This window comes from Mesoplodon bidens (genome assembly GCF_964165515.1).
Source record: "Mesoplodon bidens genome assembly, chromosome: 8".
NCBI classification, from domain to species: domain Eukaryota; kingdom Metazoa; phylum Chordata; class Mammalia; order Artiodactyla; family Ziphiidae; genus Mesoplodon; species Mesoplodon bidens.
The window spans coordinates 14,695,160-14,720,336 of NC_138165.1; the positions used below are offsets into that span (position 1 = coordinate 14,695,160).

The following is a 25,177-nucleotide window of genomic DNA, read 5'->3' on the forward strand; positions in this document are numbered from 1 at the left end:
CAACAAGAGAAGCCACCGCAACTAGAGAAAGCCCGTGCACAGCGACAAAGACCCAACACAGCCAAAAATAAATAAATAAATTTATTAAAAATAAATAAAAATTTAAAAAGTGGTCATAACGCTCACACACACATGGTCTCTCACACACACCCTCACTCATACTCACCCCCATTTCTCACACTCACAAGCACACACACACGTTTCCTCTCTGGCATGTGCTGACACAGCAGGAGTGAAGCTCAGCGCAGAGAGGACAGGCCTCAGGCAGGCAGCTGCCAGAGTGTGGAGGTGACACAGAGCCATCCCAGGACCTTGGCTGTACCACAAGACTGGACCACATGACCCTGCAGCCAGCAGCCATGCCACCCTTCCAGCGGGCCACTTTGTGTTGTTCAACATAGTAAAATGGTAGGTGCGTGGAGGGCGGCTAACTGGCAGACCCTCACATGGCCCGACATCCCAGAATGGAAGCATGAAAAGTAGAGTCACCCGGCACATTCCAACGTCAGTAGACATTAGAAGTATGGAGGTGGTACAGACCCACCAGCTGCCACAGATTTGGCCCTGAGCCCAAAGGGAGTGCCCTGGATAGGAACCCTGGCCCCACACTTGGTCTGCATATGAAAGCCATGACCACACACCCAAGGGCTGGCTCAGGGCTGCACTTGCAAATGGAGGAGACCAGGAGGGTCTGAGTACCCTGGACATGGGAAAAGATGGGCCCTGAGACCATCCTGTTTCGATGACCATTGGAAAGGGCATCCAGAGCCATCTGTGAGGTAGCATGCTCACCGGTTGGTGGAGCCATTGTAGCAGTAGTTGGGCAGGAAGTCGTAGTTGAGCTCCCAGAAGACATGAAGGGTGATTCTCCCATAGGGTGCTGACACGTTGTGGTTGGCCTCCCGGAACATGGCATCAAAGCTGTCCAGAGTCAGGTACCTGCTCAGCAGCTTGTGGGTCATGCGGTTGATTTCCAAGAGGCCATCCAGCTCCTGTGAGACCACAAAGACAGGGGCATGAGGACAGAGCTGGGCCTGGCGTGGCGGCCTCCATCCTCTACATGGGTAGCGCCATGGTGGTGGGCCGGGATGGTCAGAGCAGGACGTGGACAGCAAGGGGCTGCACTGAGGGGGGACCAGTGAGCTAGGCCAAGAACGCACATGGTGGCGGTCTGGCAAGTGACACAAGCTTACGTCTCACACCTAAATTCATGTCCTCTCCACTGCTCTTCAAAGGCCCCTCCTTCCCGTGGTTGCCCCCGAATGGGCACTGTCCATTCTCCACTGCAGTTATCTCCCACTGTCCACTGCTGGCCTCCAAACCCCTCACAGGGCAGAGAACACTGGGATGTGTCCACCCCCACCCGACGGCACACAGTGTGTCCTCAGGTATTAGCCTTAATCAGCTTCCCTAACGCACCTGAAGTTACTCAAAAGCATTGCCGTGCAGCAGAGCTGGCAAGCATGTTCAGAGGTGGCCTTCCAGGCTCTCATACTGACTGTTCCTAAACCTGCCCAGGTCTGTACTATCCCCTGCGGCAGCCACCGGCCACATATGGCAACAAGAACATGGCTGGTCCAAACTGAGATGCGCCATACATGTGAGATGCACATATTTCAGAAACTGAATGTGAAAACAAAGAATGTAAGATATCCACATCAATAGAGTTCTTATAATGATAATATGTTGAACTGTTTTAATTTTTGGATATATTGGGTTAAATAAAATAGATTACTAAAATTAATTCCTCCAATTTCTTTCTCCTTTTCTAATGTGACTATGAGTAAATTTAAAATGGTCTCTGGGCAGAAGCAAGAAGAACTACAATCCTGCAGCCTGTTGAACAAAAACTACATTCACAGAAAGATAGATAAAATGAAAAGTCAGAGGACTATGTACCAGATGAAGGAACAAGATAAAACCCCAGAAAAACAACTAAATGAAGTGGAGATAGGCAACCTTCCAGAAAAAGAATTCAGAATAATGAGAGTAAAGATGATCCAGGACCTCGGAAAAAGAATGGAGGCAAAGATCGAGAAGATGCAAGAAATGTTTAACAAAGACCTAGAAGAATTAAAGAACAAACAAACAGAGATGAACAATACAATAACTGAAATGAAAACTACACTAGAAGGAATCAATAGCAGAATAACTGAGGCAGAAGAATGGATAAGTGAACTGGAAGACAGAATGGTGGAATTCACTGCCATGGAACAGAATAAAGAAAAAAGAATGAAAAGAAATGAAGACAGCCTAAGAGACCTCTGGGACAACATTAAACGCAACAACATTCACATTATAGGGGTCCCAGAAGGAGAAGAGAGAGAGAAAGGACCCGAGAAAATATCTGAAGAGATTATAGTTGAAAAATTCCCTAACATGGGAAAGGAAATAGAAGCACAAGAGAAATCCAAATCCAAGAAGTGCAGAGAGTCCCAGGCAGGAAAAACCCAAAGAAAAACATGCCGAGACACACAGTAATCAAATTGACAAAAATTAAAGACAAAGAAAAATTATTAAAAGCAACAAGGGAAAAACGACAAATAGCATACAAGGGAACTACCATAAGGTTAACAGCTGATTTCTCAGAAGAAACTCTACAAGCCAGAAGGGAGTGGCATGATATATTTAAAGTGATGAAAGGGAAGAACCTACAAGCAAGATTACTCTACCCAGCAAGGATCTCATTCAGATTTGACAGAGAAATCAAAAGCTTTACAGACAAGCAAAAGCTAACAGAATTCAGTACCACGAAGCCAGCTCTACAACAAATGCTAAAGGAACTCCTCTAAGTGGTAAACACAAGAGAAGAAAAGGACCTAAAAAAACAAACCCAAAACAATTAAAGAAATTGGTAATAGGAACATACATACTGAAAATTACCTTAAATGTGAATGCATTAAATGCCCCAACCAAAAGACACAGGCTCGCTGAATGGATTCAAAAACAAGACCCATATATATGCTGTCTACAAGAGACCCACTTCAGACCTAGGGACACATACAGACTGAAAGTGAGGGGATGGAAAGAGATATTCCATGCAAATGGAAATCAAAAGAAAGCTGGAGTAGCAATACTCAAATCAGGTAAAATAGATTTTAAAATAAAGAATGTTACAAGAGACAAGGAAGGACACTACATAATGATCAAGGGATCAATCCAAGAAGAAGATATAACAATTATAAATATATATGCACCCAACAGAGGAGCACCTCAATACATAAGGCAAATGCTAACAGCTATAGAAGAGGAAATTGACAGTAACACAATAGTGGGGGACTTTAACACCTCACTTACACCAATGGACAGATCATCCAGACATAAAGTTAATAAGGAAACATAAGCTTTAAATGACACAACAGACCAGATAGATTTAATTGATATTTTTGGAACACTCCATCCAAAACCAGCAGATTACACGTTCTTCTCAAGTGCACATGGAACATTCCCCAGGATAGATCACATCTTGGGTCACAAATCAAGCCTCAGTAAATTTAAGAAAACTGAAATCATATCAAGCATCTTTTCTGACCACAACGCTATGAGATTAGAAATCAATTACAGGGAAAAAAACGTAAAAAACACAAACACATGGAGGCTAAACAAGACATTACTAAATAACCAAGAGATCACTGAAGAAGTCAAAGAGGAAATCAAAAAGTACCTAGAGACAAATGACAACAAAAACACGACAATCCAAAATCTACGGGATGCAGCAAAAGCAATTCTAAGAGGGAAGTTTGTAGCAATACAATCCTACCTCAAGAAACAAGAAAAATCTCAAATAAACAATCTAACTTCACACCTAAAGGAACTAGAGAAAGAACAAACAAAACCCAAAGTTAGTAGAAGGAAAGAAATCATAAAGATCAGAGCAGAAATAAAGAAATAGAAACAAAGAAAACAATAGCAAAGATCAATAAAACTAAAAGCTGGGGAAAAAACAAAAAAGGCCTCTGGCCTGCATTCTATTTATAGTGGTCAAAACCTCAACTGAATCACTTTAAGACCAAGGGCAATGAAACGCCATGGCCCAGCCCAAGCCAGGCTGAAGGAAGAGCCACTGTGGGCTCTGTGGCCACAGACAACCTGGATTCTGAGGAAGGCGGGGGAACACGCTCACCCCTGTGGAGATGCTCTGCCTTGAGGTGGGCCCAGCAGACACCTGCCCCCGACCTGCTTCTCTAGGAACAAACAGTCTTCCTGGAGTTCTCACAAGCTCATTACCATTTGCCTGCAGCCACTATTCTTGGAAGATAGATTTGGCATGAAATCCTTAAGTTGCATTTCCTTCCCTGCGGGCAAAGCTCTGAGGACAACTGGATTTTCTTTCCCTGATCACTCTGCTCAGATACCCAGAGGGTTTTTCCTTTTCCTTGAAAGTCCAATACTACAATGTTAACTAGAGTGGTCTTTGGTGTTGGCCACTTTAGGTCCGTCTTCCCATGTACGCACTATTTGCTTCTAATATGTATTTATACTGTTTTTTATTTCATCAAAGTTTTCTTGAAGTAGCATTTTTAATGTTTGTTCCATCTCATTGCTTTGGTTTTTGTCTTCAGGGGCCTCTATGATATGTATGTTGAACCTTCCCTGTCCATCATCTCCATGATTTTCTCTCAAATCCTTTCTCTCTGCCTTCATTTCTTTTTAATTTTTAAAACATTCCTCCTATCATTCTTTTGCCATATCTTTTGCCACAGTGAGGTGTAACGATTTGTTCTTTGAAGTCAATTGAGAATTGTGAATATGAAGAGCAGATGCCCAGGCAGGCCCAGCTCAGTGAGTGCACACCTTTTGAGTTCTATGCAAAAAATGAACCTACCATCAGGTCAAGTTATCAATAATGACACAAGTAGAAGTAGCTCCAATCCCCCAAACCTGCTGAGCCTGAGAAAAAAGTGAGCACTTACAACTATTGATGTCAGGTCTTCACTCTCAAATCGCCCAATCGCCAGCTCCAGGGATTTGTACATGGCGGTGGAGACGCGCTGAGTAATCAGACGATTCAGGTCTATGGACCTGCCCAGGAGCTGGGCACAGAGAGTGCAAAGCATGAACAACAAAAAACAAATAAGCAAGAGAATATGGATCTATCCCAGGGAACCGATTCCAAAAGACAAGACAGACAAATAATGTACAAAATTCAGATGACAGTATGATCAAATACCCTACTTTCCTAGAGCTGAAATTCTGCAAGTCAAAGCTGTAAAAGGACTTTTATAGTGTACTTACACTTACATCACAGACAGAAACCCCAAGCCTCCCCAGAGATCCTGGAGAGCCTGGGTCTGGCACTTAGCGTACCCCTTGTTACGGGTTCAGGGCCACCTCCCAGCATGGAGCGGCCTGCGTGTGCCTTACCCTCACCGTGTCACCAGGATGAGTAAGAGAAAACGACTCCATCTCTACTGCAGAGCCCTAACAACATGTGCGTACCTCAGTATCATTTCCATAACATAAAAATACAGGCAAAACCCTGGTGAAGATGTCCCAAGATGTGAATGGTGGTTATTTGTAGATAGAATTACATGAGATTTCCCTACAGTTTTCTGTATTTTCCTTTTGGTGATGTATATGTGTTATTTTTAAAGAAACAAAAAAAAAACAAGCACTGTATTATTACTCTTTGTGCGGGCCAAGAAGCAGTTCCTCCCCACCACTCTGAGCTGACTAGAGGCCACATCTTCTTTCTTTTAAGCTCTGTCTTGAGAGGAACTGTGCTTGGACCAGGCCTCCTGGGAGGTGCGCAGGGCAGCCTTCCCTTGTGTGTCAGGTTATCCAAGAGAAACTGCTTATCTTTAAAACCTCAGCTCTGGGCCTTCCCTGGTGGCGCAGTGGTTGAGAGTCCGCCTGCCGATGCAGGGGACATGGGTTCGTGCCCCAGTCTAGGAAGATCCCACATGCTGCGGAGCGGCTGGGCCCGTGAGCCATGGCCGCTGAGCCTGCGCGTCCGGAGCCTGTGCTCCGCAACGGGAAAGGCCACAGCAGTGAGAGGCCCGTGTACCGCAAAAAAAAAAAAAAAAAAAAACCTCAGCTCTTTACATGGATGGTCCCACAGCCACATACATACTGACATCTATTAAAACCTGAGGAGCTCTAAGAAAACCCCACTATTTCCACTGCCGGCTCCATGCCTCACTGTGCCCAGGAAGGGCCTGGCTCACCTGCACGTGCCTCTGCTTGAGCAGCGTCTCATAGCGATTAGATGGTGGGAGATGGATCGTTGCACCTTGATTCTTGCATTCTGATCGTAACCGTTTATCAAGAAGCAAACTAGCATGGAAGGAAGAGAGGACAATTTCTCACGTGCTGTGAATTTTAATGGAAATGTCAGATCAAGTTGCCCAAGATTTTTGTACCCAAATTACAAACACATACTCACCTTCCTGCCATAACCTTATAATATGCAAATATCTGGTCGGCCAGCTTATAAACAAATTGGTCAAAGCAGAGATTCACCTAAAGGAAAGGAAAGAAAAGCGTGCATTAAATTTTGCTTCCCTAGGGAATTCCCTGGTGGCCCAGTGGTAAGGACTCTGCACTTTCATTGTCAAAGGCCCGGGTTCAATGCCTGATCGGGGAACTAAGATCCCCCAAGCTATGTGGTATGGCAACCCCCACCACAAAAAAAGCTTCCCTAAACCAAGATCAAATAACAGAACTTAAAAAAAATTTTTTTTGATCCAGCAATTCCACTTCTAGGTATTTAAATGGAAACACTAAGTCAAAATGATATCTGTACCCCAGGGTTCACTGCAGCACAATAGCCAAGACATGGAAACAACCTAAGTGTCCACTGATGGATAAATGGATAAAGAAGGTATGTACACGTACACACACACACACACACAAATGCAATATTACTCAGCCATAAAAGAGAAGGAAACCCTGTCATTTTCGACAACACAGATGGACCTTGAGGGTGCTATGCTAAGTGAAATAAGATAAATACTGCATGATGTCACTTATATGTGGAATCTAAAAAAAACCAAAAACAAACCCATAAATACAAAGAACAGATTGGTGGTTGCAGAGGTGGAGCCTGGGAGAACTGGGTGAAAGGGGTCAAAAGGTACAAACTTCCAGGTATAAAATAAGTAAGTTCTGGGGATTGAATAAAAAACAAAACACAACCCCAACCCTTTGTTAAGGCAACTAAAAAACGCTCTTACGAGAAAACAGAAACATCTTTACTGTCCAACAATAGCAGATTAAGTCCGTTTCAGTGGGGCCAGGAGTGACCACCACACCACCACTGAAAATTATGGCAGAACCTTGCTTACTGATGGAGAAAAATGCTCCAGTTCTCTTAAATACAATGGAATATAAGAAAGTCTCTGTTCTCCACGTGCTCCCAGGGGCTCTCGTGCGCTGCATCTGGGGCAGCTCCTGACTCCAGGCTCTATGTCCCAAGCGCCGCTGCCCGTGGCCTCCTCTGGGCTCCCAAAGTCGGTCAGAGTTGCAGGGTGGACACAGTCTATGACTTTACCCTCAAAACTGTATCCTCACTTGCAAATGGGGCTAGCACAGACCCCCCGGAACTGTGATGAGGACGCCCTGTGCTCAGAGCGGCGCTGCCCCGGGACCCACGGGTCTCTGTCCCCAGCCCACCCTGCCTCACCCGGGAGCCCCCGACATCTCCCCAAAGAAGCCTGTGTTTTTTGTGAGGATGTGGGGAAGGAGACCCAGATGTATAATGTCATCTGCTGAGGTTAAATTCTCTTACATCTTGAGCTAGAAAATAAGATTTTTCTCCTTAGCTGCATGTACACAGACTTAACAATTCCACCTGTAGGAATTTGTCCTCAAGAATAATCCAATACAACTAAAACGATACGTGCAAGGAAGTTCATCAAAGCATTATTTATCATTAAACATAAAAAGCTAAAACTAGAGAAGTTAACTAGAGGTTGGTTCAGTGCGTCTCTTCTGTACGATGCCCCTGCTCTAGGCTGTGTTCATGGAAGAAACAGACAAGCTATGCAGTGTTCATGACATGCAGTCACGTGAAAAGGATGTCCCCCAACAGCTGATGTTTTAAGACCCCGATTATCCTGTGTGGATGCACAGAAAAAAGTGCAGATAGAAGGGTTCATCCCAAAATGTTTATTTCAAAGTTCATTCCATTGTTTGAACCTCCTTGTATTAAAAAGAAAGGCTGTTCCCTCTAACATTCAGAGGAAAAAGGAAATTTTTTAAAGTCTATTCAAAGTGCCTGGGTCCTCACCTCTGCCTCGATTTCGTCATAGAGAAACTGCTTGTTGAACCTGGTGAGGGCATAGTGGGCGCTGTCGTTATACAGGTCCAGCGAGTAGAGGACGTACCTGCAGAGCGGGAGAGAGGTCAGGCCAGCCGCCCTCACGAGGCTGCTCGGCTCCCACACCCTGCCCCCCACGGGAGACGTAACCCTCACTGTCTTCCTCTCTCATGAGGAAAAACCATCTCTTACTTCAAATGCCAAACTCGGCTTCTGTGAGGGCCCTAACAGAGGCCCCAGCAAGCTGGCCAGACCCTGGGCAGGACATGCCTGGCTCAGCCACGCCCAGGGCGCCTGGTGGGTCCACGAGGGCCTCCTGCAACTTCATCTTCTCAATTATCATGTTTCAAAGATTTTCACCCTGGGGCTTCCCCGGTGGCGCAGTGGTTGAGAGTCCGCCTGCCGATGCAGGGGACACGGGTTCATGCCCTGGTCCGGGAAGATCCCACATGCCGCAGAGCGGCTGGGCCCGTGAGCCATGGCCGCTGAGCCTGCGCGTCCAGAGCCTGTGCTCCGCAGCGGGAGAGGCCACAACAGTGAGAGGCCCGCGTACCACACACACAAAAAAATTTTACCCCACTCTGCAGTATTTTTAATAACCACAAGAATGAGTCATTTTCTTATTTTTAAGAACAAACTGTTCGACTTAAAAAGAAAAACATACAAAGGTCCTGAGCCCCAGAGCTGACCATGAGCACGCCTGGTGTGGCCAAAGCCCCTCTCTCCCTGGACAAAGGGTGGTAGCCAACGGTCTCCAGAAGTAAGGTCCCTCTGAGGGCTTGAGGCACGTAAGCAGAGGGCCCAGTGTGGCCCTAGAGGCGCACACACGCTCATCAAGGCCGCTAACCTTATGGAACAGACACCACGGCTGCTGCAGAGTGAGGGAAGGCCGCCCTCCTGACGTGCAAAGGGAAGGACGGCGGCGGGAGGACCCACCAGGCAGGGCCCCCATCTGCTCTCTACACGACACCCTGCTTGCTATTACTTTCCCTCCACGGACTTCATATTTTCAAAATCTCTGACCCCCTGCCCTCACCCTGAGCTTCAAACTCTAAACAAAGATGTTCAATGGACATTTCCTCTCCCCAATCCATCTGAGTCGGAGGCCATGCCACACGCTACATGCCAGGCCACCTCTCCCCTTGCCAAGCTCCCGGGCCTCAAACCGCACCTGGACACAGTGGACTTAGTTAGCTCTACCGCCCCAGCTCTGGATTTCAGCCTGAAGCCAAGACACCTGTTCCTTGTATTGACTGATGTCTGAAGTCTCACCCCAAGAATTACAGCTTCAGGGACTTCCCTGGTGGCGCAGTGGTTAAGAATCCGCCTGCCAATGCAGGGGACGTGGGTTCGATCCCTGGTCCAGGAAGATCCCACATGCCACAGAGCAACTAAGCCCGTGTGCCGCAACTACTGAGCCTGCGCTCTAGAGCCCACGAGCCACAACTACTGAGCCCACGAGCCACAACTACTGAGCCCGCAAGCCACAACTACTGAAGCCCATGTGCCTAAAGCCTGAGCTCCGCAACAAGAGAAGCCACCGCACTGCACAGAAGAGTAGACCCCGCTTGTCACAACTAGAGAAAGCCCGCCCACAGCGACGGAGACCCAACGTAGCCAAAAATAAATAAATTAAAAAAAAAAAAAAAGAATTACGACCTCAAATGAAGTGCTGAGAACAGTCACCCCTCCCCCACCTCCCGGCTCCCAAATGCCACCAAGGGCCTCAATCACACAGACAGGAAGCTGCGACAGGCTTCCAGGACACTCACTCCATCATCGACGCTTCCTTGGTCTCCAGGATGTGGTCGGTCAGGATCCAGGGCATGGACATCTCGATGGGGAACTGGATCCTCCTGCCCATGGTCAGCTCCAGGAAGAACTCTCGGAACCACAGCTGCGAAAGGTCACAGCACTGCTGGAGCGTCTCTTAAGGAATTCAAATAACACCACGTTAATATTCCGCAAGCAGAGAAGACTGCACAGGACAATGCCAGGGGGCGCGTGCCAGGCTCTCAGCCCTGAGCTGCGGACAGTGCACGTGAGCAGGGAGGGGTCACGTGTGCCTTGCACAGTGTAGCCACAGGCAAAGCCACCTGGACGTGCTGATTCTCACTCACAAACAGAGCAGAGTCAGCGTCCAGCCCCACGGGCCCAGCACGGACACCACCGCCCACCAACGGGAGCTGGTCAACACTGCGTGCCTTCTGGTGGGATTTATTTTATACGGGATACAGACACAGCATTAGAGGCACACTTGGTGCAGGTCTATCTAATGCAAAATAGAAAAAAAAATGTTTCCATCCTTTTATGAAGAGAAAAACAAAAGCCTTACTATTACTCTAAACCTGCAGCACTTGCAGCCAAGATAGAGGCCTCCCACCCCGAATAATGGCTGCAGCGCAGAAATAAACGTGGGCGGCTCCACGATGACAAAGGGCATCCACACGTGCCCCGGTCACCCTGGGACGGGCTGTGCACGTCAGGTCACCTGCCACCTTCCACACATTGCAGTCGTGGGTGGCTTCTGATATTTATCACCACCTGCGTCTCGAGCCAGGTGACAGTCACATTGGCCTGGGTTGCTGACCCAATTCAGGTTACAAAGACTTGGCGTCCAGGTCACTGGGCCAGCCCCGGGCCCACAGGCCTCATCCTTCTAAGGGCCATGCCACATGGAGGGGACCCCCAGCCGGCCGTGCATTTAAAGCAACAGGTGAGGGAATGTCACGAGGGCTGCAACTTGTGTCACTGCCTGGGTGCGTGAAGGGACCACAGCAGGGGCGACCAGGCAGACGGAAGCGTTCTAGACGGTGTTAGTGGTGTTAGAACATGCTGGGCCGGACACTGGTCAGCAGTAGCTCTTACCACTGAAATTTATCAAGTGGGTGTAGAAGAATGACTCGCGATGAAATTTTTCTATGTCCAATATGGTGGGGCCCTCGAGGCTACTTCTCAAGGTTTTCTTGGAACCACTTTTGTCTGCAATGAGGGACTCTAGCATGGTTCTCACCATGTAAAGCTGCATTATCCAAGGAAACATTTGTGGGGGAGAAAATATACATGGCACATTAGTTACGACAAACGCAGATAAACCACGAGAGGGACTGCCCTGTGGCGGCGCCCATCCACGAGGCCAAGTCGCTGCTGCTTGGGACAAAGAACTTGGAGCAGAACCGTTCGCCTCGGGCCATAAATACCAACAAGAAAAACAAATAATGTCTTACCACCAAAGGTTAACAGAGGCGGATAGGTGTAGGACTGCCTCAGAAACGCGTTAACCACATGTAAGAGCCTTTCCGTGCCCACAGACTTGAGCTGCCTGAGCAGCTCAGCGGAGCTCAAGGACTCCGCCATGGTGCGCACCAGGTAGAGCTAGACACGGACAGACGGGAGAGCGGAGACAGCGTTAGTGACACGCAGCACAGGGCAGGAATAGACACGCGGACGAGTGAGGAGGGCGCCTGCGCACTGGCAGACAGGGGACGGACAGACCCCGGACAGCACCCTCCCTCCCTGGGCAGCAGTGACTTCCTCCCAGGGACCCCAGAGGTTTCATACAGAGCCAGCAACAGGCTCTGCTGGTAATTCTCTGAAAGACTGACAGAAGCGGTTCTAGAAGCCCCCAACACAGAGATGATGAGTAAGAAGTACAAAGTCCCAAAACAGGAGGGGAAAAGCCAGAGGGCAGAGTAAATCAGGTATGAGGGTCACAGAAAAGCTGCCTGGGGGCAGGAGGGAGCTGAGTATGCCAGGAGAGGGTGCAGCGGTGGTAGCTGAAGACCACAGACACGCCGAAGCTATGTTTTTAAATTTCCAAACATTTTATCTTTAGGAATGATCATTTTCAGAGCCAACGTAAAAATTATAACCATACATTTAAACACCCACCAGGCAACAGAGCATAAATACAGACACACAGACTTTCACCCACATTTTTGGGATAGGAGTTGATGCAATCAAATAAAGTTCTGCATGCAAATAACCAAACCCAAGAATCACAGGGTGTCTGCACCCCAGATTCACTTGGGTGAGGAATAAAGGAGCAAAAAAGATACGGGCAGTACTTGACCTGCCCAAGCAGACAGCGGCGAGGTCATTGCACTCCCAGCCCCCCTACCACCCCCCAGCTCAGGGTCAGCCCACTCAGGGGAACCGGGAGAGAGACAGGGGATCGGGGAACAAGAACCTGGGTGCTAGAGGGTCCCACGGCGCGCCGCGGCACTTTAATATCAAAGCCACTCTTGGGGTCCTTCTCGCCCCTCAGGGCCGGGTCGTTGAAGGGCTCGTGCCCCGTCTCCCAGTCACACACGGTCTTCCTGATGGCCTGTAGGACACTAAACCGCCCGTCAAGCTGTCAGGGCAGATGCAGTGCTGACACGCTCGGCACTTTCACAGTCACAGCAGCGCTTCGCCTCTCACACAGACAACTCTCACCCATGAATCCCTCCGGGGGCAGCGGGGGAGACGTGGTAATGGACCAGTTCAACGTGAAACGTTAAAAATAGATCGTTTTCTTGAGGACATTACTACCCTCAGAAGATCTAATGTAGTTGCATTTTGCATCAGTTAGCCCAGACATGATGTTTTATTTCCTGAACACTGAGACGTACCCAGGGCATCAAGAGGACAGACCCCAGACGTCACCCAGAGCTGAAACTCAACCTCCCTGCGAGTCAGCCCATTTTCTAACTTGAAGTCACCAGCACAATACTGGGGACTCTGCCCGCGTCCCCAACTCACTTGGACATCGGGATGCCCCACTCCCAACAGGGCTCCACCATTCGGAGTCCTCTACAGCGCCACCCTCAGGGCAGACGCCACACCCACACGCCCATCCTAATCACCTCACGGGGAAAGCTCTAGCTAAATCCAGAGTTACTCTAAGACTACGCTGCACATTTCCCACGTGGGGAGGCTCCATCACAGTAAGCGTGAGCAAAACCGAGGCACTCCTGAAAATATGAAAACCTTTACTAAGCCCTCCAGGAGAGAGAACAAAACTGGGAAACCTCACGGTGTAAGATCTTATTAATGCTGAAGTCATACCATACCAGGTGACAATTATATCAACCACAAAGCAACAAAATGAAATCAGTACATGTGTGAGCCCCTGTGAGCTTCATTTTACATAAATGTCTCTGAAAGAAAACTTTATCTAAAAGGCTAAACATTCATAGAAAACTAGCTCAAGATTGCTACAGGAACTCTGCAATATGTGTGTACTGGGTTGCCCGAAAAGTTCATTCGGGTTTTTCTGTAACCTCTTACGGAAAAACCTGAACAAACTTTTTGGCCAATGCAATAGTTTTTGACTCATTTGTAAGACAGGCGAGAAGGAACGTAAGCAAAGATACTGAAGAAATGGGAGATGAGATTCTGGGTTGTGTGTCCCTACAGGCCTGGTGAACAGAATTGCCAGACAGATTTTGAGACACTCCCAGGCCCCAGATAAGCACACCCTTGTCCCTGGGTCTCCAGACTGCCTAGACCTTCTGTAGTTGATTTACTGTGGGTTGCTCAGGTTAATAATTGGACCCACTGCATTACATTTAGAGGAAATTCACCAAAAGGGTGCCTGGAGGTTGAATATAAATGCACTTTATGAAAATGTAACTCTACAGCTGTTCAAACCTAAGCTGATCCTTCAGTTCTGGGTGACTGTGCAGGGAGTGCGTGCAGCAGGGCTGACCTCTGGATGACGTTCTTCTTCTTCTTGATGGCCTGCCTGAGCGGCTCCCTGAGGGTGACCTGGGAGAAGTCCTGCAGCGCAGCGTAGACAGTGTGGCGGATGGCATGGTTGAACACGCTCTCCATCCTGCCCATCAGCACCTGCAAGCCTTTGATCATGGCGATCACCTGCAGGGGCACGGACACATGATCTTCAGTGTGCTGGAGGGTCACAGCTGAGCTCCATGGGTCTGACACATGCCAGGAGACTGCCTCCCCCAAGCACAGGGCCTCTCTCCGGCCTCCTGTGTTTCTGCTCTGCACCTGCAGCCGTCCCTGTTCCTAGGTCTGACCCCATCAGACCATGAGTGCCTCGAGGGCAGAGACAGATGTGCTTGGCCTGGAGCCAACATGGGCATTTGGTAACTGAGTTAAAATACTTCTGAATGCATTAGGGTGCACCTCTCTGTGAAAGACTTCAACAAAACAGAAAAAGAGTCAGGAAAGCAAATTTGTTATTATCTGGACAGGAAAAAAGAAGTTACAAGCTTGTAACCCAAATCCCATCTGTTAAACCAGCAGTCCCCAACCTTTTTGGCACCAGGGACCGGTGTCGTGGAAAACAATTTTTCTGAGGATGGGGTGGGGGGGAAGGTTTTGGGATGATTCAAGTGCATTACATTTATTGTGCTCTTTATTTCTATTACTATTACATTGTACTGTATAATGAAATAATTATACAACTCACCATAATGCAGAATCAGTGGGAGCCCTGAGCTTGTTTCCCTGCGACTAGATGGTCCCATATGGGGGTGATGGGAGACAGTGACACCCGAAGTGTGCTGCTTATGTCCAGGCTACTCTGTAAGATGCAGCTTCATTGTCACTTGCCACTCACTGATAGGGTTTTGCTATGAGTCTGCAAGCAACTGATTTATGATGGTCTCTGTGCAGTCAAACCTCTCCGCTACTGATCATCTGTATTTGCAGCCACTCCCCAGCGCCAGCATCACCGCCTCGGCTCCACCTCAGATCACCAGGCAATAGACTCTCATGAGGAGCGCGCAACCTAGGTCCCTCACATGCGCAGCTGACGGTAGGGTCTGCGCTCCTATGAGAGTCTAATGCCGCCGCTGATCTGACAGGAAGCGGAGCTCAGGCGGTAATGCGAGCGATGGGGAGCGGCTGTAAATACAGGTGAAGCTTCACTCGCTCGCCTGCCGCTCACCTCCTGCTGTGTGGCCCGGGGGTTGGGGACCCCTGTGTTAAACAATAATGGCACAGTGAATTAATATGCATAAAAAGGTCAGAAGAAAATGCACTGAACTGCTTAAAGTTCTTTTTTGTGATGGCATCAGAGACATGATCCTGTCCTCATTTCACATGTGTGTTTTCTCTGTTTGCTTTGAGGATTTATATGATGAATCTGGGTTGCTCTTCTAATGAGAAAAAAAAGGGAAATTTTCTATTTAAAAAAGCAAATTCTCCAACTGAAGCTGAATTGAATTCAAATTCACAGCAATCTGAATAAAATGAAATTACTATATATTCAAACTTATGGGATGTAGGAAAAGGTGTGCTGAAAGGTAAATTTGGAACTTTGGATGCATATATTAGAAAACAAAAAAGCCTAAAGATAATAATAACCTAATACTGATCACTAATTTATAAAAAGATAAAACAAAATAACCTCCTCCAAAAGTAGAGGGAAAGGAATATCTAAAAGCAAAAATTAATGAAACAGGAAACAAGCATATAATAGAGGGTGATCAACTAAGATAAAGCTGTTTTATAAACAAACAAACAAATGTTCAGCAAGACTGATCAAGAAAAAAAAAACAGATAAGGCATGAATTACAAGCATTACAAATAAAGAGGGGACAATACCACACGATTTACAAATATTAAGAGATTATGAGACTATACTGGAATAGGATAAACATACAGATCAGTGGAATAGAATTAAAAGTCCAGAAATAAACCCTCACATTCACAGTCAATTGATTTTCAAGAAGGGTGTGAAAATAATTCAATGGGTTAATATTATCTTTTCAACAAATAGTATTGGTACAACTGAATATCCACATGCAAAAGAATGAAGCTGGACTCCTGTGTAGGAAAGGGTCATCTCAGCAAGCCTGGGATGACCAAACCCTGCACATTCCCAGGAAAGGTCTGGCCCTTGGTTGGCTCCTAGGAACTGACTCTGAGCCACTGGAATACTCAGCCTGAAGAATGTCTGTGTGTCTGAGGCTTTGGGCCATTGCAATAGCAGTTTCACCAGATATTGTATGCTAACAATGTGATTTATAGCAAACAGCTGTTTTTGCTCTGGATCTGGAGTCTGAGTAGCTGAGGTCAATCGTGCATGTGCTACCTGCCTACATTACTGACCCTCAATAAAATTCCTGGACACCAAGGCTCAGGTGAGCTTCCCTGGTTGGCAACACTTTGCATCTGTTATCACCCATCACTGCCAGGAGAATTAAGCACATCCCCTGCAGCTCCAATAGGAGGGGGACACTGGAATTTGCACCTGGTTTCTCCTGGACTTCACCCAGGTGTCTTCTCCCTTTGCTGATTTTAATCTGTGTCCTTTTGCTGTAATAAATCATAACCTTGAATAGAACAGCTACTTAGTCCTGTGAGTCCCTCTAGCAAATCTAGCCTGAGGGTGGTCTTGGGCACTCCTGGCAGAACACCTTACCTCACACCATAAAAAAATTAACTCAAAGTGGATCACACCTCAAATATATGAGGCAAAACATAGGAATAAATCTTTGTGACAGGTTAGGCAGTGATTTCTTATGATATGACACCAAAAGCACAAGTAACCAAAGGAAAAATTGAAAAACTGAACTTTATCAAAATTAAAGACTTTTATGCTTCAAAAGACCCCCATGAAGAAAGTAAAAAGTTAATGGGAGAAAATACTGCAAATCATAGGTCTGATAAGAACTGGTATCTAGAATATACAGAGAACGCAATAATAAAAAGACAACTAATTCAATTAAAAAATGGGCAAAGGATCCGAACAGACATTTCTCCAAAGATATACAAACTATCAATAAGCACAGACAATATGCTCAACAGCATTAGTTGTTATAAAAATGCAAATCAAAACCAGAATGAGACATTACTTCCTATCTAGTAGGATAGCTGGAATCAAAGGACAGATATCAGGGGTTGGCAAGGAGTTAGAGAAAGTGGGACCCTCTAGCACTGCTGGTAGGAATGTAAAGTACTGCTATCACTGTGCAAACCATCTGGTAGCTTCTCAAAATGTTAAACACAGAGATACCGTATGACCCAGCAATTCTACTCCTAGGTGTATCACCAGAAGGAACAAAAACAAGTCCACACAAAAATCTATACACAAAAGTTCACAGCAGCATTACTCAAAAGTGAAAAACGAAAACAATCCAAGTATCCATCAGCTAATATGGATAAATAAAATGTGATACATACATACAATGGAATATGACTTGGCAATGAAAAGAACGAAATACTGACACACGTGTGAACCTTGAAAATATTATGTTAAGGGAACGAAGACAATCACAGCCACGTATTGTACGAAATGCCCAGAATAACCAAATCTACAGAGTCAGACGGTAGACGGGTAGCTGCCGCGGGATGAAGAAAGGGGAGAATGGGGGTGGGGGGTGACTACTACCGGGTTCCTTTTTGAGGAGACAAAAATGTTCCAAATTTGATTGTGATTGCATAATTCTGTGAATAGGTACCCCCGAAGCACTGGATTTTACACTTTAAATGAGTGAACTGTACTGTATGTGGGGGAAAGAGCTGTTACCAATAAGATGAGAACTTACTATAAAAAACTGTGTCAACAATTAGAAAATTTAGAAAGATTCTTAGAAAACCTTTGAAAATACAACTTACCAAAACTGATACAAGAAGAAACAGAAGATCTGAATACCCCTACATACAGAAAAGACACTGAAAGTTTCAAAAACCATCCCATAAAGGAAAAGCTTCACCAATAAATGCTAGAAAACATTTAAGGAAAAAAATAACATCTCACACAAACCACTACAGACAACAGAAAAGAAGGAAGTGCCGTGAGCCATTTTACAAAGCCAGCATCCAAAAACTAGAGTGGAAGGTTATAAAAAAAAGGAATGTTACCCACTCCTCAGGTGTGGGCTAAGCACAGTGACTTCCTCCCCAAAAGCGCCCTATGAAAGGGGGCGATGGTCTGTGTGGGTAACCTCAGCCAGGTGACCAAGGGCAACACCAGCACTGATGAACCACAGTGACAGCATGGACCTCTGATGTGAGGTGATGAAAACAGCACTATGGTCCTCCTTCGCAAAAGCTATAACCCCAGTCTAATCCGGAAAAAAACATCAGATAAATTCCAATGGAGGGACATTCTAAAAACACCTGACTAGCACTCCTCAAAAACGTCAAGGTCATCACAAACAAGGAAAGTCTGAGATACTGTCGTGACCTAGAAGAGCCAAAGGACACATGATGACTATATGTGATGTAGGATCCTGGATCAGAGGAAGAATGTTATAGAAAAGTGAGGAAATATGAATAAAGCAAGGGCTTTAGCTAATAATAATATATTAATACTAGCTTATTAAGAATGTAACAATACTAATGTAAGATGTTAGTAATAAGTGAAAATGGGTGTGGGATATATGGGAATTCACTGTACTACCTTTGCAATTTTTCTGTAAATCTAAAAGTATTCTAAAATGAAACACTGAAAGAAAAAAGTATTATCAAAAGCCACTCTTACTCATGAGCCTTGATGCAAAAATCCAAATCAAAATATTAACAACTTATAGCCAGCAGTATATACAGAGGGTAATATATCATGATCAAGTTGAGTTTAAACCAGGAATGCAAGGCTAGCTTAACATCAAACCGGATCCAAAAAATCCTATCAGTGTAAATCTACCACATTAATGGAATAAAAAAGTCATAAAACTATCTCAACGGATGCAGAAGTGTTTTATAAAACTAATATAAAATCCATGATAAAATGTCTTAGCAAACAAGGAATAGAAGGCCACTTTTCTGATCTGAGGAAGGGTGGCTATAAGGAACCTATAGCAAATATATCATATGGTGAGATGTTGAAAGCTTTCCCTTTGAGATGAGAAACAAGACAAAGATGCCTGGAACCTCCTTCTACTTAATGAGTAGGGATCCTACCCAGTGTGATTAAAAAAAAAAAAATAGAAGGGGGAGAAATAAAACTGTCATCATTTCCAGATGATATGATTATATAAGTCGAAAATCCAAAAGAATATATGGGTAATTTATTACAATTAATAAGTGAGTTTAGACAAGTTGGTAGATACAAGGAAAATACAAAAAATAATTTTGATTTTAAACATCAGTGATAGACATTTAGAAAAAAATTAAAATACACCATCAAATATCAAACACCTAGAAATAAAGCCCACAAAAGATGTGCAAAAGTTTTACAGATGAAAAGAGATCTTAGAGAATCTTAACAAATGGACGGACATACCAGATTCATAAAAGACTTAATTTTATAAATTTGTCAATTCTTCCTAAAATGATCTATAGGTTTATTCAAATCCTCATTAAAAATTCTGACAGGTTTCACTGGGATGTGGAAAGATGATTCTAAAATGTTTATGAAAATACAAAGAGCCAGAATAGCTAAGGAACTCTTGAAGACAAAAAGACCTGCTTTATCAGACACACGATTAACTATTGTAATTAACACAGAGGGGTGTTATAGACAAACTGACCAATGGATTAGAACTTGAGCAGAAACACACCTGCCCAGGTGTGGTCACCTGACTCACAACAGAGGCAGCAAGAAGAGCAGTTGGCGGGGTTGGTGGGGACATTTCAGATCCAAATGTGAAAGCAGAATAAGACATCCAGAAGACAATGTAGGAGACTATCTTCATGACCTTGGGGTATGCAAAGATTCCTTAAATAAGGCAGGAAACGTACAGCTACAAAATCTACATCCAAACACTGGATGGCAGAGCAATTAAGAACTACTCATCCGGGCTTCCCTGGTGGCGCAGTGGTTGAGAGTCCACCTGCCGATGCAGGGGGCGTGGGTTCGTGCCCCGGTCCGGGAGGATCCCACTTGCCGCGGAGCGGCTGGGCCCGTGAGCCATGAGCCTGCGCGTCCAGAGCCTGTGCTCCGCAGCGGGAGAGGCCACGGCGGTGGGGGACCCGCGTACCGCAAAGAAGGAAAAAAGATTAAAAAAAAAAAAAAAAAAAAGAACTATTCATCCAAAGGGTCCTAATGACAGTGCAGAGCTGGGGACCACACAGCTGTGAAAGGGGCTCTTCTCCCTCAGACACCCAGGTCCTGGCTCACTCCTCTGGTGTGTGGCAATAAGAAGCTGCTGCAGCTCCCAGGCTCTCACTCAGAACATACCCTGATGCCCCAGAGGAGTGTCCACGCAGAGACCGGGAACCCACAACCTACGTTACTCTCTGTTTTGACAACTGTGACAGATGCAAAGGGCCGCCCTACACAGATACAATGACATCAAATAAGCAGTTCATTCATGTTTTTGCCTTCGCTTTGTAAAGGGAAGACAGTTTCAGGCCAGAGTCAAAGAAGGGAGAGAAAGCAGACACAGCACACCTCCACCAGGGCGAACTTTTCCTCGCTGGTGTAGTTGTAGCGGGTGGCACGCTCGTACTCTTCGGCGTTGTCAGGGCAGTCCTTGTTGGAGTACTTGTCCGTTGGGTGCACAAGTTTCCATGAATACTGGTGTGGTCAAAAAGAGGGGAGATAGCACACTGAATGCGAAATGCTTAACTGCTGGTCTGACGCACAGGACCATCACCAAAGCTACCAAAGGTCAGCCTTCTATTGTTCACCGAGTCTGAAAGTCACACAGCGGCACGTGTGCTCACACACACATGCATACTATACATGCACACATGGGCACACGCACACTACACGTGCACACACACACACAGACACCACACACGCGCACACATAGTCCATCTCCATAAAACTGCAAAATATTCTGGCAATGTGACTTCAGGTTCAAGTAATACATCAGAAACTTAAGAAATACACCAGGTAAAAAGGCCTGGATATTTTATGTGGAATATCTAAGACTATAAGCGTTTCATCACCATTTCTAAAAGAATCAGCCTTTCAAACAATCAGGTACCCATCCAAATAAAATAATCCTTATCTGAGCAAAATAAACAACAAAAGGGAAAATCCTCTGTGACTTATGGGTATCCAAATCTTTCTATGCATCAGAAACCACTTAACTAATCCTAAACAAAAGAAACTGATGGCTAGAAATACACAGAGAGTGCTGTTTAAAAAAAATGAGAATTAAAACTCATCATAACAATACAAATTTAATTCTATCAATATGTTTTAAAAGATAAGGCCCTTTATTTGTAATATATGTAAATGAAATGTACATTGAGCCGTCTTAGAAACATTTAAATTAATATATACTCCTATTTCTAGTGCCAAAGATAAAAAGCCAATTTGTTCTCAATCCAAAGACCAAAGTTAATGCAGAAAAAATATAATTTAGTCAAGTTTGGGAAGAAAAGCACTTCTAACCAACTAGGGGGTGCATTTCCAAATAAAAGTGAGAGCGCCCACCACTTCCATCACGTGAGCACTCCACTGGGACAGCAGCTGCAAGCCCTGCAGCGCCAGGTCGAAGAGCTTCCGGTACTCAGCATCCGTCTTTTGAGCCTCCTGGCGGCCCGAGCCTGTGACCACCTAGAGAAGACAGAGCATCAAGAAGTCACAAACGTCCAGGAAACCACCTATGAAACCCAATCCAGAAGCCTACCCCAAATGTACACTCACAAAGTAGAAAATGATATGAGCACAAGACTCTTCAGTGCATCAAAAGGCAGAGCAACTGCAGAGCCTACATGATGGGCACACGTAGCTCAAAACACAGAGAAAGGCCGCCACAGCCTGCGCTGGAGGGGTCTGCAGACCCGGTCCTTCCTGAAACATGCGCACAGCGTGTTTCTAACTTAGCTGATAAAGGAAAACGTGCTCACATGTGTATGTGCTTATATCAGATAATGAAAACTTAGATTTAAGAATGTTTATCTACAGGCCAGGAAAGCAGAGGGTAGAGAGGAAGGCAGACTTCTCTGAACATACCTCCTCTGATAGATCTGACTTTAGAACCACATAAACAGTTTATACATTATGATATAAAATTAAATTAGGGGGAAAAAGCAATCCCCCAAACTCAAACGCAAAATGAACTGAACTGTGTAGGACTGAATTGGCATCGTGACCACACAGAGGAACCATGTACTGTTAAGTGCCTAACATTAAGATTTTGGTTGCCAAGGCATCCATTTCAAAGACATCCATCTTGAATAAACATATTGCCAGCTACCCAAGTAGATAAAGAGCCAGCCCACCCATGAAGTTTCCCTTGTAGAAAGCCCATGGTGACCTAGATAACTGCCAACTGGGCTTTTCCCCTCCCACACCTTCATCCCTGCTCTTATGTTTTAAATTCACCAACAGTGAACCCGTGAAACCCTAGGCACCCCACCCTCAGCCCTGACAAAGGCAGAGCCCCAGGTCTGTGCTCCCTCCCTCTCTACCTATGACCTCGCTTTGGGGCTCTGGGTGTGCTGTGTACCCTCTCGGACCTGTGAGTAATCAAACTAGTTTTTCTCAAAGTTCCCTGATGGTCACTGCGGAGGGTATGTTGCAATCGTGAGGACCACAAGGGCCAGTCCAGCCACAACACTGGTTCTGGTGTGGGCTGGAGGTGGGGTGTCTGTGGGGACTGCCAAGAGGAGTACAGGTCCAGGCATCACTATCTGTAGGCTGAGACCAACACAAAACAAACCACTTCAGTGACTTTGAAAAATAACGATTTGATGTAACATCCCTAGAGGAAGAAACCTAAGGACAAAATTAACTGCAAAATAAATCTGAAGGGCTTCTCTGGTGGCGCAGTGGTTGAGAGTCCACCTGCTGATGCGGGGGACGTGGGTTCGTGCCCCGGTCCGGGAAGATCCCACATGCTGCGGAGCGGCTGGGCCCGTGAGCTATGGCCGTTGAGCGTGTGCGTCCGGAGCCTGTGCTCCGCAACGGGAGAGGCCACAACAACGAGAGGCCCGCGCACCGCAAAAAAAAAAAAAAAAAAGTAACTTAAAATGGATCATAGATCTAAATATAAGAGCTAAAACTACAAATCTCTTAGAAGAAAACAAGGGGTAAATCTTTGTGACTTGGGTTAGGTAATGGTTTCTTCATTATGACCAAAAGCACAAACAACCAAAGAAAAAATAGATAAAATTGGACCACATCACAAAAAATTGCGCTTCAAAGGATACCATCAAAACAGCAAAAAGACACAGGAGAAAATATTTGAAAATCACAGAACAGATAAGGGACAGAATATAAGAACTCACACAACTCTACAGTGAAACAAAAAGGTAAATAACCCAACTTAAAAATGGGCAAATGACTTCAAGAGACATTTTTAAAAATTGACCAATGAGCCTATGAAAAGATACTCAGTTTCATTAGTCATTAAGGAAATGCAAATCCAAACCACAACCAGATACCACTTCGCATTCACTAGGATGGCCAGAATCAAAAAAACCAGACAGCAACAAGTGCTGAGAAGGATGTGGGGACATCAGACACTCACAGACTGCTGGTGGGTGTAACATAGTGCAACCACCTTGAAAACAGCCTGGCAGTTCCTCAAAATGTTCAACACAGAGGTGCCGTATGACTGAGCAATTCCATTCCTAGATAGCTACCCAAGAGAAATGAAACCTTATGTCCACACAACACTTGGACGTGGATGTTCACAGTAGCGTTATTTGTAACCCACTGTTCATCAGTCAACAGCAGATGAACAAACTAACAAAATGTGGGTGTCCAAGCAGTGGAGTGTTATTCGGCCATAAAATTATTATAAATATTATAAATAAGCCATAAAATTATTGATACATGCTATAACATGGATGAATCTTGAAAATACTATGTCAAAGGAAAAAAGCCAGTCACCAAGGAGCACATATTATGATTCCATTTATATAAAATGTCCAGTAGGCAAATCCATAGATAGAAAGTAGATTGCCACGCGCCAGAAGGAAGGGGAATGGGGAGTGACTGCTATGGGTGCAGAGTTGCTCTGGGAGATGATAAAAATGTTCAGAAATGGACTAAAAACCTTTGAACTGTATAATTTAAATCAGAGAATTGTCTGGTATGTGGATTATGTCTTCATAAATCTGTTTAAAAATAAACTGTGCAAAGCTTTCAAAGGTGGATCTCTTTTCTCTTATTAATACCATCATCTATGGGCTTCCCTGGTGGCAAAGTGGTTGAGAATCTGCCTGCTAATGCAGGGGACACGGGTTCGAGCCCTGGTCTGGGAAGATCCCACATGCCGTGGAGCAACTGGGCCCATGAGCCACAACTACTGAGCCTGTGCGTCTGGAGCCTGTGCTCCGCAACAAGAGAGGCCACGATAGTGAGAGGCCCGCGCACCGCGATGAAGAGTGGACCCCGCTCGCTGCAACTAGAGAAAGCCCTCGCACAGAAACGAAGACCCAACACAGCAACAATAAATTAATTAATTAATAAACTCCTACCCCCAATATTTTCTTTAAAACACACACACACACACACACACACACATACGCCCTTTTAAAAGAAAAAAAAAACCATCATCTGATTATAAAGGCAGGACAGCAGACACCAGATGGCACACAGGAACCACGCACGCTGTCAAGTGCTCCTACCTGGAAAGGTAGAAACCAGCTCCCTGTGTTGTTTGAGAACGTCTCATGAACTCAGTTTACAACTAAATCATGAAGTCCTGGGGACTGGCCCCCACCTCTACTCTTCGGGCTGCCCTGGCCTCCGCAGAGGGGTGCCCACCTGGGGTCTGCAAGGAGGCGACGTGCCCCAAGCCTTTGGGCTGTCTTTCAGTCATTTTGGTTACACGATGACAAGTGCTGGGGGGTGAGGGATGGAGCGCTCATTGTCCTGCAATGAGCAGGACCAGCAGATTGTGGCCCCCAAATGTAATGGGTCTCCTGAGAACCCCGAGGTACCGCGATCTCAAAAACCAGACCTGCGTACGTGGCCCCAAGTCCCCGGGTCCCTCTAGACCATCTGCAGCGCCCACACCACTGACCACCGCTCTGACCCTGACCTCGGTGCCCGGTCGACTAAGATGTGAGAAACGACACTCCAGCCGCTGCTCCCCCTTGCTCAGACCC

The 25,177-nt window shown here is 45.8% G+C and overlaps 1 protein-coding gene across 3 annotated transcripts in view; it reads right to left on the minus strand.

Moving 5' to 3' along the window:
- Window positions 1-25,177, minus strand: part of CYFIP1 (cytoplasmic FMR1 interacting protein 1) — a 92,295-nt gene that overhangs the window by 25,298 nt on the left and 41,820 nt on the right. For all 3 annotated transcript variants that reach the window (XM_081243214.1, XM_081243212.1, XM_081243213.1), the window contains exons 12-22: window positions 21,549-21,671; window positions 20,553-20,678; window positions 13,953-14,119; window positions 12,450-12,597; window positions 11,129-11,282; window positions 10,033-10,189; window positions 8,231-8,327; window positions 6,386-6,462; window positions 6,168-6,276; window positions 4,914-5,033; window positions 793-992 (exon numbers count right to left, since the gene is read on the minus strand). In XM_081243214.1, coding sequence (XP_081099340.1) covers window positions 793-992; window positions 4,914-5,033; window positions 6,168-6,276; window positions 6,386-6,462; window positions 8,231-8,327; window positions 10,033-10,189; window positions 11,129-11,282; window positions 12,450-12,597; window positions 13,953-14,119; window positions 20,553-20,678; window positions 21,549-21,671 — 1,478 coding nt within the window. The remainder of the gene's footprint in view (window positions 1-792; window positions 993-4,913; window positions 5,034-6,167; window positions 6,277-6,385; window positions 6,463-8,230; window positions 8,328-10,032; window positions 10,190-11,128; window positions 11,283-12,449; window positions 12,598-13,952; window positions 14,120-20,552; window positions 20,679-21,548; window positions 21,672-25,177) is intronic.